This window comes from Periophthalmus magnuspinnatus, chromosome 7 (assembly GCF_009829125.3).
Source record: "Periophthalmus magnuspinnatus isolate fPerMag1 chromosome 7, fPerMag1.2.pri, whole genome shotgun sequence".
Taxonomy (NCBI): domain Eukaryota; kingdom Metazoa; phylum Chordata; class Actinopteri; order Gobiiformes; family Gobiidae; genus Periophthalmus; species Periophthalmus magnuspinnatus.
This window is the reverse complement of record NC_047132.1, coordinates 8,271,649-8,286,049: the sequence shown is the minus strand read 5'-3', so window position 1 is coordinate 8,286,049 and position 14,401 is coordinate 8,271,649. Positions and strand designations below refer to the sequence as shown.

Genomic DNA, 14,401 nt, shown 5'->3' with positions numbered 1-14,401 from the left:
TGTAACATGACCTTCTTCTGGATTTAGCCCTATCAATTATCTGCCCTCCTCCCTCTTGCCCCCTCCTCTTCCTTATCCCCTTTGTATCCACTATCATCACTATCATTACAGACCGCAGTAATTAGCCTCATCCCTCATTAAAAGCGCCTTGACTCCTTCACCTTAGAACATGCGGTGACACGGCCGAAAATAGACTCCTACGACAAGAACAGGACAGAAGGCGGGAGCATCGGCCCAATAAGAACAAAGGATTATTTTGCGAGAAAAAAAAATCTTTACGAGAATTGCACGAAATCTATAGGCACCAAAGCTATTATTAAAGTTTTTCCTCTGGGTTTGATGTAGTAGGTCATCAAAAGCCTATTAGAATTTACACAAGTTTTCTGACAGAGGGAGGTGGAAGTCTTCGCCTAAGGGACTGAACGCTAATATCAAGAGAAAAGATGAAAAACACAGTAGCGGATTTTAAATGTTATAATCCGAATTGTCAGGGGAGTAAAGCTCTGGCATTCGTCTTGTTTTTGCTCCCAGCACGCCGCATTTCCGAGATTTCCTGACGTTGATGTATGTAGCAGCCTCCGAAACATGAAGAGCAAAGTTAGAAACGTGTGATCCTGTCAGTTTAAATGAAGCGTCATATTTTAACAACGGGGGAATCCAAACGATGAAAAAACAAAGTGGAACTGCTATAAAGTTATGTATATTTTTGGTGTTGGTTAAAGGGCACATATTACGCTAGTCCCTGATCTATGTTATAATGTTGTTTCCTCATCAAAAACAGACCTGGAGTTGTGTTTTGTTTCATTCATATGTTTAAGACGCACGCTGCATGTTTAGGCTGTGTTCTTATCTCAAATTGAAAACACCCTGTTCCACCTTGTGATGTCATCATGGGGTGATACAGGAAGTGCTCCACAGTGTTTATAAACTCCACACACCGTCACTAGAATCATTTGGATGATTTCAGACGTGGAATTGCCAGTCTTTACTGAACTAAAGGTAAAAGGTCGTTGTTAACTTGAAAACTAGCACTTCATGACATCACAAGGTGGAAAAGAGCATTTTGAGTAATATAGGACTTAAATAAATATAACTTTTGAAGCTGCATCAATACTAATAACAGAAATACGAACAGATACAGGACAGTTGACCACAGATCTCAGACTAATCAATGATACATTTAAACCATTATATTCCAAACTTTACTCTTCAGAATCTAAACACAGCCCAGATTTAATAGACAATTTCTTTGGCAATATTCAAATACCTACCATAAGCTTAGAAGAAAAATCTATTTCTAGTGAAGAAATAAAACAGGCAATTAATAGTATGTAGAACTCAAAAAGCCCTGGTCCTGGTGAGTACAGTAGACTTTTACAAGGCGTTCAATGAGCAGCTCACTCCACTTCTATTAAATGTCTATAATGAGGCTTTAACAACAGGTTTCCTACCACCTACTCTATATGATGCAAGTATCTCTTTAATTCATAAAGCAGGAAAAGAATGGATAAATACAACTTTTGAATGATTATGTATGTGATTGTATGTGCTCAGAAGTGCCAAAAATAGCCAAAAAATGTAGTTTGAGTAGAAGTCACTACAAAATAACATGAGAAGTACATTATTATTAGTAGTACTCAAAAATAGAAGCCCAAGAAATTATTTAAGAATAAAAAGAATTGTTAAACGTGACATCTGATTTATAATTTGAAGGGCCAAATATTACATAATGCATCAAATTTGGATTACAAACTAAATCATTTCTGAAGATATGATTGTTTCATATTTATTGTAGTTGACATAAAGCTCGTAGACTTATTCACAGTGAGAGGAGTAAGCAAAACCTTTACCCAAGTCCCGCTACCTCAGTAAAAATATTACTCAAGCCGGAATAAAACTATGGCATTTGAAAACCATCCCTAGAAGTAAAATTTTATAAGTTTTGCAAATGAAATGAGTAACATTAATCCTAAATATGTTAAACGATTTACAATTTTAATAGCAATATGGCAGCTATCCTGGACGACTGAGGGATTACAAAGACATACTTACAATTTTGGAGTGACTATCTTTCATGCATAGTGTGTAAAATATGGTCAAAAGTTTCTCACTCAAAGAACTCGCAGGTCTGGTTCCCAAAGCGCACGGTGACGCTGCTGCCGGCCCCCAGGTGCTCTCCCAGGATGGTCACTTTGGTTCCTCCAGATTCAGGTCCTCTGCTCGGGGAGAGGCCGGTCACTGTCGGGGTCTGAAAACACACCACACGTTAACTATATTATTATTACAACTCACTACAACCAGATACCATGCCTGTTGCAACTATCTGTACTTATGGCTGGAATGGGCAACGTGGATGAGTGTCTTGCCCATGGACACAATAATAACATAAGATTTTGTCATGGTAAAAATATATATACTAAACTGCACGGTTACAACTAAAAAATTATGGAAAAGTTCATTGTAAGTGAATGTAATGTTACTTCATGACTTCACTCCATTGTCCTCACATCACTGTATTTGTACTTGCCCTGACTAACAGACCTAAGCTCTGGTACACAATGAGCCAACATACTTAGCTTCCCTGTACACCTATTCTATAAAAATCCACTGAATGGCTTTTGGTTGAATCCACTTAAACCGAGCTACTCCAGCTGAAGACACTGAACATTTGAAAAGAGGATCAAACCAGAGCTCTCCGTCCCTCTGAGACTCTTCTGTCTATGTGTCTGTGTCTGAGAGAGGCTTTTTACACAAGCTCTGAAAACGTCTTGATGTTTACAGCTCACAGACACATAAATACTGCACTGACACTGTAAAGGGGTCCTTGACGTTTGGGGTGTGATTTAAAGTAGAGATAAAGGGGTAATTTTATTCAATAATGTATATATACTTCCCTTTATGTCAGCACCTTTATGACCTGTCTCTGACCCAAGACACTTATTCTAGAGTTTTTGGATGAAAAGTCACACCTAGGCATGGGACGATGTTGAAATTTGGGCAAAATAACTGCGGTTAACAATTATATCACGATAATTATTAAAGAAGCCAACAGTTTCAAAATGTTATGGAGAATAAGAATAACTATCATTTTAATATTATAGATATAGAATAGGTTCTGACATGTTAGTGCCATATGAACCATCTCACACTCTGAGGACTTCAGGGACCGGCTTCCTGCTGGTGCCCAGAGTCAGGACTAAACATGGGGAATCAGAGTTTCATTTTCTGCAGTTAAAACCTGGAACAGTCTTCCTGAAGATGTGAGACAGGCCTCTACTTTGACAATGTTTAAATCCAGGCTCAAAACAGTTCTGTTTAGCTGTGCATACGACTGAAAGGTTTTTATTCTGCACTTTTCTGTTTTAATGTTAATTTTATGATGATTAATTGAGTTTTGATTTGTTGTATTGTGATTTTAATGTCTTTCTTATCCTATAAAGCACTTTTAATTATGCTATACAAATAAACGTGCTTATTTAAACAACTCTTATAGTGCTGTAGTTTGTCTTAAGTGAAAACAACAAAGATCTAGAAGAAATCATCAAGGAGAAGTTACTTTTTTCTGCACATTTTGGTGATATAATGGCGATAATCTCTGTTGGCGATTATCACGATTATAAAATGGAGTTAATATGATTTATTGGGATTGCACAGTTCAACCTCCTGCTGCTCCTCTCCAGTGAACCACAGCTCACCTCAACCACACCTCCAATTACCCAGAAGCCCTATTTATATCGTCTGTGTCCGCTCTCTCGACCTCTCCGTCCCAACGCATGCCTCTTGTTCATCTTTCGGCAGAGACAGACAGAGCCCCCATCCAGCCTCCACATCTATTCATATCATTAATAAATATCTTAATCGTACACCATTGTTGTGACTTGGTTCTTGCTAGTGAAATGTCCCATGAACGATTACGGTCCACCCTTTTTTCACGATAAACGATATAACTGTCACACTGCAGGACACTTTACTGTATTTTGTTAAAATACCAAAAAATTAAACATGTAATTCTAAAACTATATGTACTTTATAGAGTACACATTGACGTATTTACACAGGACAAAGCTATTTAAACTGCGCAGTGGGTTTCTTGCTGCACTGTTCTAAGATTTATTTTAAAAGATGCATACGGAAATCTACGGCTACAATCCTGCATATTTATTCATGTGTTTTAGTCACAAGTTTGTCCTATTGCGGGCGCCATTTTTAGGACTTTTGACCATTCCGAAGACTCACGCTGTACCTGTTTTTTATGTGCATAGCTTATTTAGAAATGAAACATGATGAGCTGATATCATGCTGAATTCACTTGAGCTATTATGTTATGGAAAGACAATCCAATCAATTTGTTTATCCACAAGGGGCAATTTAAGCACTTTGAGCAGTTAAATAGGAGAAAAATAATAAAATAACTCAAAGGTCCGCAGCTTAAAAGGAGGACCGGTCAGGTAGAGTCAGTAAATCCAATGTTAGGGCAGTTTGAGGGGAGTAACAACCCTCAGGACAAACATGTCGCAAGTCAAACCCAATCCAAGTTTATTTGTACAGCACATTTTATAAACAAGAAAGTTTCCAAAGTATTGCACATAACAGCGATATTAAACTAACAAACGGCTTTTATGCGCCCAATAAAGCTAACAGAAAATGCTGAGAAAGCTCCTTGTGTGACATCTAGTGAAGGATTCTCTTAAGTCGAGTAAAATATTAATCAAATTGAAGAGCTCTCTATGATCGCAACCCACGTCTAACATGAAGACACAGACTGGAGGACACAGGTAGGAGCATCTAACAGTGTAATTACTGAGAGTGTTAATTGTTTAGGGAGCCTTAGTGAAGGTGTGGACAGTGTGAATCGAGAGGAGGTAGGAGGTAGTGAGGATCAAGCCTGGAGAGCAGCCAACTATGAACACGAGGAAAAAAGGCAACTGCTGTTCAAATGTGGTTTTAAACGGAATAAGAGGTTAGATTATGACCATGCCAAGTACATACTCAAGGTTGGGTCTCATACCAATTCGCAATTCAACAGACAAGAGCAGAGTAGTTTAAAGTGGTACTCATAGTCTGACTCAATGTTTCTATATAGCTCTACTGTGGCCTTTTCTTTAGGCTTGAATTCCGTAAGAAAATAGCTTAACCGTGTAATACGCTCTCCTGCTTGATGCACTTTTTATTTTATTGCAAATATAGTTGTGTGACTTGTCAATTTGCATTTTAAAATTTGTAATGAAATGAAAGTCTATATTTAGAAATCTAATTTGCTAAAGTGAACCTAATATTATTCCAGCAGCTGCCAATTATTGTTCGTATTACTGACCACTTTTTACAAAAACACAATTAGTTCCCAAAGGTTATAAGTATTATGCAAATATATTTAAAACTCACAATTTTTTCTAATTATTTAGACATCAAATGAGCAAGTTAACTTAGTAAACTATTTAATGTCCCTGATTCACACACAGCACATCAAAACTAGGGGTAAACCTGGAACTAAATCTGGACTAAACCCGGACTAAACCAGGACTGTAACAGAACCAACCAGGTCTACTCTGGGACTAAACTAAGTTCAAACTAGGACACAGCCAAGGTATCGCTGATGTTTTTTAAAAAAAGCTACAGATGAAAAATCCTGTCTGGTGTATATTCGTGGGTTGAAGGTTTTAGTGAGGACCTTTCCCCATTCAAAACACATAATACAGTGATTTGAATGGCTTATTTTGCTCAGGTGACGCAGGACCGTTGCCATAGTTTTAGATCCATGAATGGCATTTTCTCATCTTATACTTAATGAAGGTCATGTCGAAGCTTTGAGGCCTGGAGGGTAACGTGACCTGATGTTCTAGCATGTTCCTTATGATACAATGTTGAAAATGTGTACTGAAAGGGAACTGAAGCCTAAAGCCTTTCAGAGACATAAAAGAAATAACTTATACAAGCTGCTTCTCTCCATGGAGATGTTATTACTTTGCCTGGAATCTTCCCCAATATAGCATTAAACCATAGATTGTATATATAAATGGACATAGCTAACCTGCTAGCCACCATGGTCCAAGTAGAAAATGAGCATGGGCGCACTTTACTTTACGTTGAAAAACTGCCATGCCTCGCTCCGCAACTGCTGCTGCCAGACTCATTATTTTGGTCTTAAAATGTTCGTATTAACCCACTCTACACGATTCTTATCTTTTTATTTCACTTTTGTGTCTGTAAATCAAAATCTGAACAGACAAATCAGACGCCTTCTATCTCCGAGGTTGCTCCTGTTAGCGTTAGCAACAGGTTTGATTGACAGCGTTGGTAAGTGTCCGCTCCCTGATAAACCAGCGGTGCAGGCAAAAAGGGCCATTACCTTCAACATCCTCTCTCCGGATTGGCTTTTTGGTTGCTATGATACTCACAGTTGGAATTTCAAATATGGAACTTGTCTCCAAATTCGCCGCTATAACTGCTAGCCTCGATGAACTTCATTTAACTGGAGCCAAACTCAGTCCACTTCTTTATACACTTTATGCATTAAACATATCTTAAAAACATATTCTTTGTGGTTTTATTTCACAAAAATAGCTTGAAAACATGCATTCACAGTGTAAGCGTGTGAGCGTGGTCGCCTCTCCACAGATCTGATAAGTAACTTGGCCTGGTAGCATCACCTCCGAATCTCCAGGGAGCTAGATAAGCAAAGCAGTAACTTCTTTATGGAGCTAATCTGGTTAAAGCGTCTTTATTTGTACCCTTTAGTAAATCTGATTTGCGATGGTGGAGAGACATCAGAAAAGTTACATAATGCATCTTTATATGTAATGTGATGTACCAAATTGAATAAGAAAAACTATAGCTACACACAGACTCACTCCCAATTGAAAGCTTCCAAAAATAGCCTCAAAAAGTTGCTGTGATGTGTGAACAAAAGTGAAGTTCAGAATCAGCTGCGCGTCTCAGACTGGAGCGGTCCTGTTTAATTACACTGTCAGTAGACATTGTTTGCCCGCGGCGCATTGACAATTAGTTTTCCAGAAAAGAACAAACGACTTGTAATAGGATTAAGTTTATATTTGTGGAGAGTGAGTGTGTACGTGGAGGAGGAGGAGGAAGAGGAGGAAGAGGAGGAGGAGGAGGGCTTACCACAAATGAGTAGAGCTGAGAGGAGCGCGCCCTCAGCTCAGGTCTGCAGTCTCCCACACAGAGCTGTACGGCCCCTGCCCTGCTGTCCGGAGGGGCGGCGGAGATCTCACACACAATCCTAAGAAAAAAAACAAGTACATGGGCTTTAGATAGTGAAGTAACATTTGGGAAAAAACTTTATTTGGCACACAGGAGCTACCGCAAGTTACTGTCGGTTATGTTTTTGCAATAGCGCCCAAACAGAGAGGTGGAAGGAGAAGTGAAAATTTGTACTCAGGTAAATGGCTAAACATAAACTCAACTGCTACAAGCACTACTGCCACATCTTAAGTAAAATAAAAAATACACATGTAAAATATTTAATGAAACTTATTTTCTGAGCTAAAGGCAATCAGAGCAGGCGAGTAAATGTTCAGCAGTTTTGTTACTTAAGTAAAAGTACAGATACTGAAGCAAAAAGTAAAGGTAAAAATATCACATCACATGAAAAATTGAAAAGTATTAAAGTACCTGTTTTAAAATGTACTTAAAGAGTAAAAAGTAAAAGCATTTCAGAGCAGATTTTGAGGTTTTATAAACTTTCAAATGTAGTGATTTGATAAAGATTTGTGTTGAAAACAGAAAAAACTGAATTTATTCATTTTTTGAGCTGTTTCTTTTGATATATTTTTGTTAGCTTAAACTACAAACGTGTAAATAATAAACCACACAGCCTTTTCAGCAGATCTCAAACAGTAATAAAAAATACTTTCAGTTTTCAATCTTGTTGTATTGGAGTAGAAAGTACATTAGTACAGTACAGTATTACAGTACAGTATTTTACTACTTTTACTTTGCTATGTTCCACACTGACATAGAGGTTTAAAAATCTACTTTAAAACCAATCAAATTACAGTGACATTTATCTGCAGTTACCTTCTACCCCCTGCTCAAAAGCAACAGTCCATGTTATGAATGAAAAGTGAATCAATGTGAAGGATTAAAACTATTTACACAGCCCTGAACAAGATGAGTAACAGCTGAGTAGATCTTATTAAACCCAATACATTATATTAAAACTTTCACTTCATCCCTTTATTTAATCAGAGCTGCCACAGCACATCAGTTACACAGGGATACTGTATGTGGGATAAGACAAAGAGATCTGAACAGGCAAACTTCTGGTTGGTGGGTGAATGCTTAATACACTGCTCTATATATGTAAAACTGAGGCCCGGGGGCCAAATCTGGCCTGCGGTGTAATTATATTTGGCCCGTGAGATCATATCAAATGCCCGCTGGTATATAGCGCATCCACCAATAATACAATTCCCAGAATGCTTTGCTAGTATGCTGGTGCACAGTCGAGACCAATGAGTGTAGCAAATTGAGCTTGATTATATGTTTATAGGTTAAACATTACACATCAGGTGCAGTCAATTTTTCAGTAAATATTGAGTTTGGCCCATGAATTTGTCTCAGTCTTTAATTTTGGCCCACTGTGAATTTGAGTTTGACACCACTGCTCTGTGCCATTACTGATTCAAAACAAAATCTCAAATATGGATCCTGAAATCCTCACAAACGTATCATTGCATTCATTTCTTTCACAAGTTCCCAGCAAAGTTCAATTCAACTAATCTAAACACATCGAGCTCGGTATCGATCCGCCGGTAACTCAAAATGTATTCTTCTTCTTAGGTCTCTCCCATGTCAATATGAACAGACATCGCCCCCTGTGCCTCTAATGATGGTATTTCAATGAGACCCTCCTCCTATAAGCTCCTGGCGTGAGTGTACCATCAGGATCTCTCGCACTGCCAGTACTACAACTTTAATGGAAATCTCAGTATTGGAATCGATTGAGTTTTATCATAGCATGCAGCGTGAGTGTCGGCGCGCCCTGCTGGTGACTAGATCAAATGACATAATAAAAGGAGGGAGGATATTGATCGAAGGAGTCGGACAGAATGAGAAAAAGAAGCAAAGAGGACGGAGATGGAGGTGTGGAGAGGTGGAGGGCGTCGAGGAGGTATTTTGTGTTCCATGGTCTAAATGGCATTGAATTACTCTAAAAGACATGTTGGCGAATACGTGCCATTCCTTCTCTAAACATAGTACTACATCTGTTTTTTTCTTTTTTTTTTTCAACAGAGTTTCTATGGGTGCACACAGCTCGAATCTACTTTCAGTCAAATAAAACATAACTGAAACTGCGCTGTCAATCAAACCTGTTGCTAAAACTAGCGGAAACAACCGTGGGGAAAGAACGTGCTTGTTATTAATGTTCATATCCTGATTTACGGACACAATAGTGAGATAAAAATACCAGGATCATGTAGAGCGGGTTAATACGAACAGTAGTAAAGTTACCCATAGCCCAGAATAATGAATGAGTTGTAGCTGTTGCCATAGCGATTAACAACTGAAAACAGAATATTATATCTTTCCAGCGATCAACCGTCCTCAAAATGGCTCCATATAACAGGAAGATGAATCGGGTATTGCAGAGGAATCTTGTAATTTGGACACATTTTTTGCACATTTTATCATTTTCTCCATTTTACTAGAAGAATGAACATTTATGGGCAACAACATCAAACATCATTTTGGGAGTTACTTTAAATGAGCAGGTGTGTTCAGGAGTTTCCGATTCCTCTTTATAGGTGACATTCTTGGCCAATGATTGATACAATAAATCTTTTAATTGTTAACTGCCATGGCGACGGTGTTAATATTTCTTCACCCTGAAATCCCTGGATGGGGTTTTGATGTTGTCATTTGTAAACAGATGTATATTTACACATTCTTTGGTCTGATCAGACTCTGCTAATCATCAGCGCTGGTATAGAGGTGTCGTAACACAAACAGGAGAGCATCAAAGTGAACCAGGAAATGCAATTAACCACGCAACTTCATCTATTCTGATCCGTCTAAACAAAGCGCTCGTAGCTCAGAAGGTTGGGTTCAGGTAACGTCATAACATTGTAGAAACCCTATAGTTTAAAGTGCCAGTCTTACGTTTTTTTTTTCTGATCTATGTTATAATGTTGTTTCCTCATCACAAACAGGCCTGGAGTTATGTTTTGTAATTTAGGACCTTTAACACTGAGTTAGACGTCAGAATTCTATGGTTTAACTGTCAGATTGCAGATTTGTTGACCTTGTTTATGGTTAATATCCCTGTAACTACTGGGTCTATCCATATGAAACAAAAACTGGCACACAGTTCAAGGTTTTCTCTGTCAGTATAACTAAATAAAAGTAAATACTAATTTTTCTCCCTCCTCACAACAGCCTCAGAAGTTTGTGCCATTACTAAAATGTGACTTTCAGTTAAATGACTTTAAGCATTAAGATTAATACTACACGTTTATGGAGCCAATCCCTAACAAATCATGATGAGGTTAAACATTTGTGGATCATAATTTGTGGCTATTTCTGGCAAAAACTGTGAATCTTCCATAGAGTTACACAGGTCCTCGTCCTCCATTTTAAATTATAATCGAATCATCAAATTTTACAACATGAACTTGGCCTATTCGGCTTTCCGTTCTGTAGCAATCAGAGCGTTTTTGAAGTGAAATTATCAAATATAAGAGAAAGTGTGAGATACATAGGGACAGGATTATGATTACAATACATAAAAATCGACAAAAAGATGCAAAAAGTACTATTTAGGACAACAATGCATGAATAATTTTGTATGGGGAAGTTTCAAAAGATTGCATCAAGCTATTTCTACCACGATGATAAGCTATTACTACAAATATTACTTTGAATGGTGGTGGCTGAGTGGATTTACTCACCAATATATTTTTTTTCATATCTCCAAGTTTGAGCCATGCACCCACAGGCATGCGTTATTATCACTCAAATTTATGGAAAGCTGATTGGAACTTCTTATTTTCTTCCCTTTTCAAACCTGCGGCTAACTTTGCAAACGTAATACAAAACTAATGATCACTGTGGTGGAAAATACTGCGAGATAGTAGTACTAGCCTTAGGAAAAATGTACTTCCTGACTGTGTAGGAGAAAAGGAAAAAAAAAAAAACCCACAAAAAAAACACAAAAAGTTTTTCTTCAAAGCACTAGTGGCCTTCACACACTCCTCTGAAGTGCAACATAAAAGGAATATAAATATGTATACTTCTCACTGTGTTTTTGTCCAATCCGAATCATCATGATGGTAGAAACTGAATTATAAGAGAAAAACAAACCTAGTGTGATGGTATAAACAATATGACCCCAAAACGCTTAAAGGCAAAGGTGGGTAGTACTCACTTTAGTTACATTTACTTGAGTAACAAAAGAAAAAATCTGTCAGCTGGACTAAAGTTTTATAGTTTGGCTGCTCATCCAAGCGTCTTCTTTAGTTATGGTCAGATTGCTGATGGACACTGCCTTGTTTTGCATAATCATTCAGGCCCTTAATGGCTGCTCTCACATCTATTAGCATACAGGCTATCACTATTGTTTTCCTTGTTTTGATTTAGGTCTGAGGATGGAGTTATAAATATGAAGTTGAGGGTGTCTAAGCCCCGATTCCTTTTCAAAGATGGATTGTCTTTCTTAACAAAAATCGTCTCTTTATCTCCCTTCTCAAACCATTTCTTTTCTTTGGGTAAGATCTGTACCTCAACATGAACTCAGACATCTTTACTTGAATAACTTTGTACTTCGCAGCAGGCCCGTCAACAGAAATTTGGGGGCCTGGGCAAGAACCTTCACATGGGCCCCTCTTTAATCTAAACTTCAACTTCCTTGCTTTGCGGAGTACTTTTCAGGCATAATACTTTTACATGAATAATATATTTTATAGTGTAACAGTACTAGTAGTGTAGCCAAAAATTGAAGTAAAAGTACTGTAACCTCAAAATAAAATTACTGAAGTAGAAGTACAACGTAGTGGCTCAAAAAATTACTTAAGTAAGAGTAAAAAAGAGTATCCAGGAAAACTACAACTCAAGTAAGAGTAACTGTCAGGATGTAGTAGCTGATTTATAATTTGAAGTTACTATAATTTGAATTTGTAGATTTATACTCACAGTGGGAAGAGTAACCCAAACTGTTACTCAAGTAGGTGTACTAAAATATTACTGTAATTTTGGTACCTCTTCCCACTGTGAGTAAGTCTACAAGTAACAAAAGCTTAATGCAAACAACATGATCCAGTTTTCTTATTTTGTGGTCAGATTTTGTGCATTACTTCATGTTTTGTCCCTCCAATAAAATCTAATTATAAACCTGATTGAATATATAGATATGAATTCCTCGGCTTGTCCCCCATTTGGATTAAAGTCCTGTCAGATCAGTGCGTCGCTGACAAATTGTCTCTTACAGCTGGAGCGGCACATAGTGAATTTTAATTATAACTGTGCAGTAAGTAGAAACTGATGCAAGTGTAGTGCAGTGTCCTTGGCTCTGTGGATGATATGAAGAGGGATTTTTTTGAGGTTAAATACTGTTTTATGTCCAATCATTTTGAACTACCTGAGGTTCACATGTAAATGCTCCAGGTTTGGTCGTAGCGTGAGCTGAGTTTAGTCCCGATGTAGACTTAGTTTGATCCTTTTCTGGTTCTAGTCCATGTTTAGTCCCAATTTTGATATGATGTGTGTGCAAATATACACTATGAACAGATAATTTCCAAGCGAACCTGTATGAATTGATACTTTGCAGGCTCTGTTACTCAAATTAGCCTTTAATCCGAGCCTTGTTTTACCACAATCTGACCAGACAGAACTGATATAGCTGGAACTACAACAGGTAAACTGATTTGTGCGGGTAAACAAGCCTAAATTATCGTCACAAGCGAGCTAGCATTAACAGTTTTACAGCTAGTCACTCACTTTTTATTGAAAATCAAACACCTAAACAGGACCATAAACGCACATATTGATCACAGGCTCTTGAAAACGTGTTGTTATACGTCAATTTTGTGTTTTTTCTTGAGTTTTTAGACACTTTAAAAACGTATTTGGCTGTGTTTACTAATGTGCGCATTCTGCCATAGACATACATGCAGTACCGCCCCAGTGTGACGTCACTGCAAAGTATGAATTAGTGCAACACATTGAAAACGTAAAATTAAAACGGCAGGAATAAATAAAAAGTGTTTGCTCAGTGCTTAATACTTGGGTAACACAAAATCCAGATTCCAGATATATACTGTATGTATTTGCCGGTCTTATAATTGCTGTATTTTCTTCTATTACTTCTGTTGCTATTAATTTTGCATCTCTTCATACAGTTTACAGCCCACCGCCCATACTGCAAACCCCTAAATACCCTATATTTAGAAGAACGCATCTAAGTAGTGTAATCTTTCCACGCCATCCGCCTGTGTGTGGGTTGTACATCACTGGTGGAGGTAAACAGCCATGGGGCAGTTTGTTTGTGCGTATGGTGCCCAAGGGGGGAGGAAGAGAGGAGGGAGAGGGGGTGAAGAGAAAGAGTAGAGGGAGAGTGGAGAAGGAGACAAGGAGGAGGGAGAAGGGGGTGATGTATGGGGCACGTTGCATTAGTTCAGGGTGAGCGGGACGGAGCTATAACGTGATGTATGCGCAGCGTGGGGCAATTAGGAAGGTAAACAGGAGTAAACACGCACAGATGTTATGAGCGGAGAGCGGACTGGAGGGTCTTATGGGGAGGGCGACAGTGTCTGGAGTCTGGACCTCTTCCAGACCACATTAATCTAAACACAAAACATGTACGGGACACATATTAAGCCAATTATTGATCGGACAACAGGCTCTAGCACTGCCAGACATTTTCCATTAGGTCAGTAAGTGGGAGTTAGTTGAACTCGGCGGCCATAATGGTGTTTTCTAGTTCTTTATCGGAATCGCTAATCATTAAAAGAGTCAAATTTAGCAAAACATACAGTGCATTTTGTTTATTCTGTTATTAACGATGATCCCCAATCAGCGAGTTGTCAACGTGTATAATGAAATGTTTGTTTTGATGCTGACTATCCACTAACAAATCAAATTAATTTTAACATTAGCCAATTTAAGTTGTTATTGCATTCTTTGCCCTAAATCTTTACTTGTATTCCTATGTATTGTCATCTGTCTTTTTATTTTTCTACCTAACTCCTAAATCCTTACGTGTATTGATATGTAATATTATCCATCTCTTTGACCTAATTTTTGTGATACTATCTGTTGTTTCGCACGGGCATATCGCTTGTTTGTTAGCGTACAAGACGATATGTCCAGCAGCCTGAAGTCACTTTGGCTAGATTAAAACTGGTACGGTTATTTTGATGGTATAAATACACTGTATGTATGTTCATTT

General features: G+C 38.0%; 1 protein-coding gene across 1 annotated transcript in view; it reads right to left on the bottom strand.

The window, feature by feature from the left end:
• Positions 1–14,401, bottom strand: part of plxna2 (plexin A2) — a 418,092-nt gene that overhangs the window by 89,579 nt on the left and 314,112 nt on the right. The window contains exons 15-16 of the mRNA XM_055223276.1: positions 7,120–7,237; positions 2,112–2,248 (exon numbers count right to left, since the gene is read on the bottom strand). Of these exons, the coding sequence (XP_055079251.1) occupies positions 2,112–2,248; positions 7,120–7,237 (255 nt within the window). The remainder of the gene's footprint in view (positions 1–2,111; positions 2,249–7,119; positions 7,238–14,401) is intronic.